Source organism: Frankliniella occidentalis, unplaced genomic scaffold (genome assembly GCF_000697945.3).
Source record: "Frankliniella occidentalis isolate FOCC.00 unplaced genomic scaffold, Focc_3.1 Scaffold1889, whole genome shotgun sequence".
In the NCBI taxonomy this organism is placed as follows: Eukaryota; Metazoa; Arthropoda; class Insecta; order Thysanoptera; family Thripidae; genus Frankliniella; species Frankliniella occidentalis.
This window is the reverse complement of record NW_026268984.1, coordinates 1-848: the sequence shown is the minus strand read 5'-3', so window position 1 is coordinate 848 and position 848 is coordinate 1. Positions and strand designations below refer to the sequence as shown.

The following is an 848-nucleotide window of genomic DNA, read 5'->3' as shown; positions in this document are numbered from 1 at the left end:
TGTTTGCAACATGAAAGTCACATAGCTGGATTGCAGCTTTGGGGAAAATCTTATTGATGGCACCAGCCTCTGAATAGTCCTTGTCTATGACAAATGTCCAAATATTGTTGGCTACTTCTTCGCCAATTGATTCCTTAAAAGCTTCTAAAATAGAGGCGACTGTAACTTTCTCCTCATTGCTCACATATGCTATTCCAGCAACTCTCCCAAGTCCTGCACCATCCCTCACCATTAATATTGCCACAGGCATAGCATTTTTATCAATTTTATATGTGTGGTCTAGATGCACCACCACACCATACTTCCGCACATTCTCTCTCATTTCTGTTGTTTGGACAAAGAGTACTTGCACAATGCCGTCAGTGTCTTTCACTGTGTTGATTGCAACGCCAGAATCGGCCACACATAAATCCAGCAGCGTATCTCGCAGCATTTCAGACTCACTCCTTCCTCCCTTTTCTTGTCTCTGAAGGGCAGCCCTGTGACAGCAATACATAAGAATAAAAACCCAACCCCAACACAATGAACAGGAACACAACAAACAGAGTACTACAAATATCAAATGGTTAGACAGAAATAAAACAAGAGAAGACAAAACCATAGCTGCCAGGTTAGTCGGTGCCAGGAAAGCATATGTATTTACCTGTGATTTGCAATATCCCGTGGCGTCATTGTGGTGGTGTTTAGGTCATTGAGGATACTCTTAATCCGGGAGGGCTTCACTTTCCCCTTTAATAGTACATTTAAAGTCTCTGCATCTCTCGGATCAACTTTTCTGTTTTCCGGGATAATAACTAGCCGTGGAAAACACCCTCTGGCGCCCAAACGGTTAGACTCTATATCTCTAA

At 42.7% G+C, this 848-nt stretch overlaps 1 protein-coding gene across 1 annotated transcript in view; it reads right to left on the bottom strand.

The window, feature by feature from the left end:
• Positions 1-672, bottom strand: part of LOC127751895 (uncharacterized) — a gene marked incomplete at its 3' end in the record, with an annotated part of 5743 nt that extends 5071 nt beyond the window's left edge. Inside the window, exons 1-2 of the mRNA XM_052276146.1 lie at positions 644-672; positions 22-479 (exon numbers count right to left, since the gene is read on the bottom strand). Of these exons, the coding sequence (XP_052132106.1) occupies positions 22-479; positions 644-672 (487 nt within the window). The remainder of the gene's footprint in view (positions 1-21; positions 480-643) is intronic.
• Between the last annotated feature and the right edge of the window lie 176 nt (positions 673-848).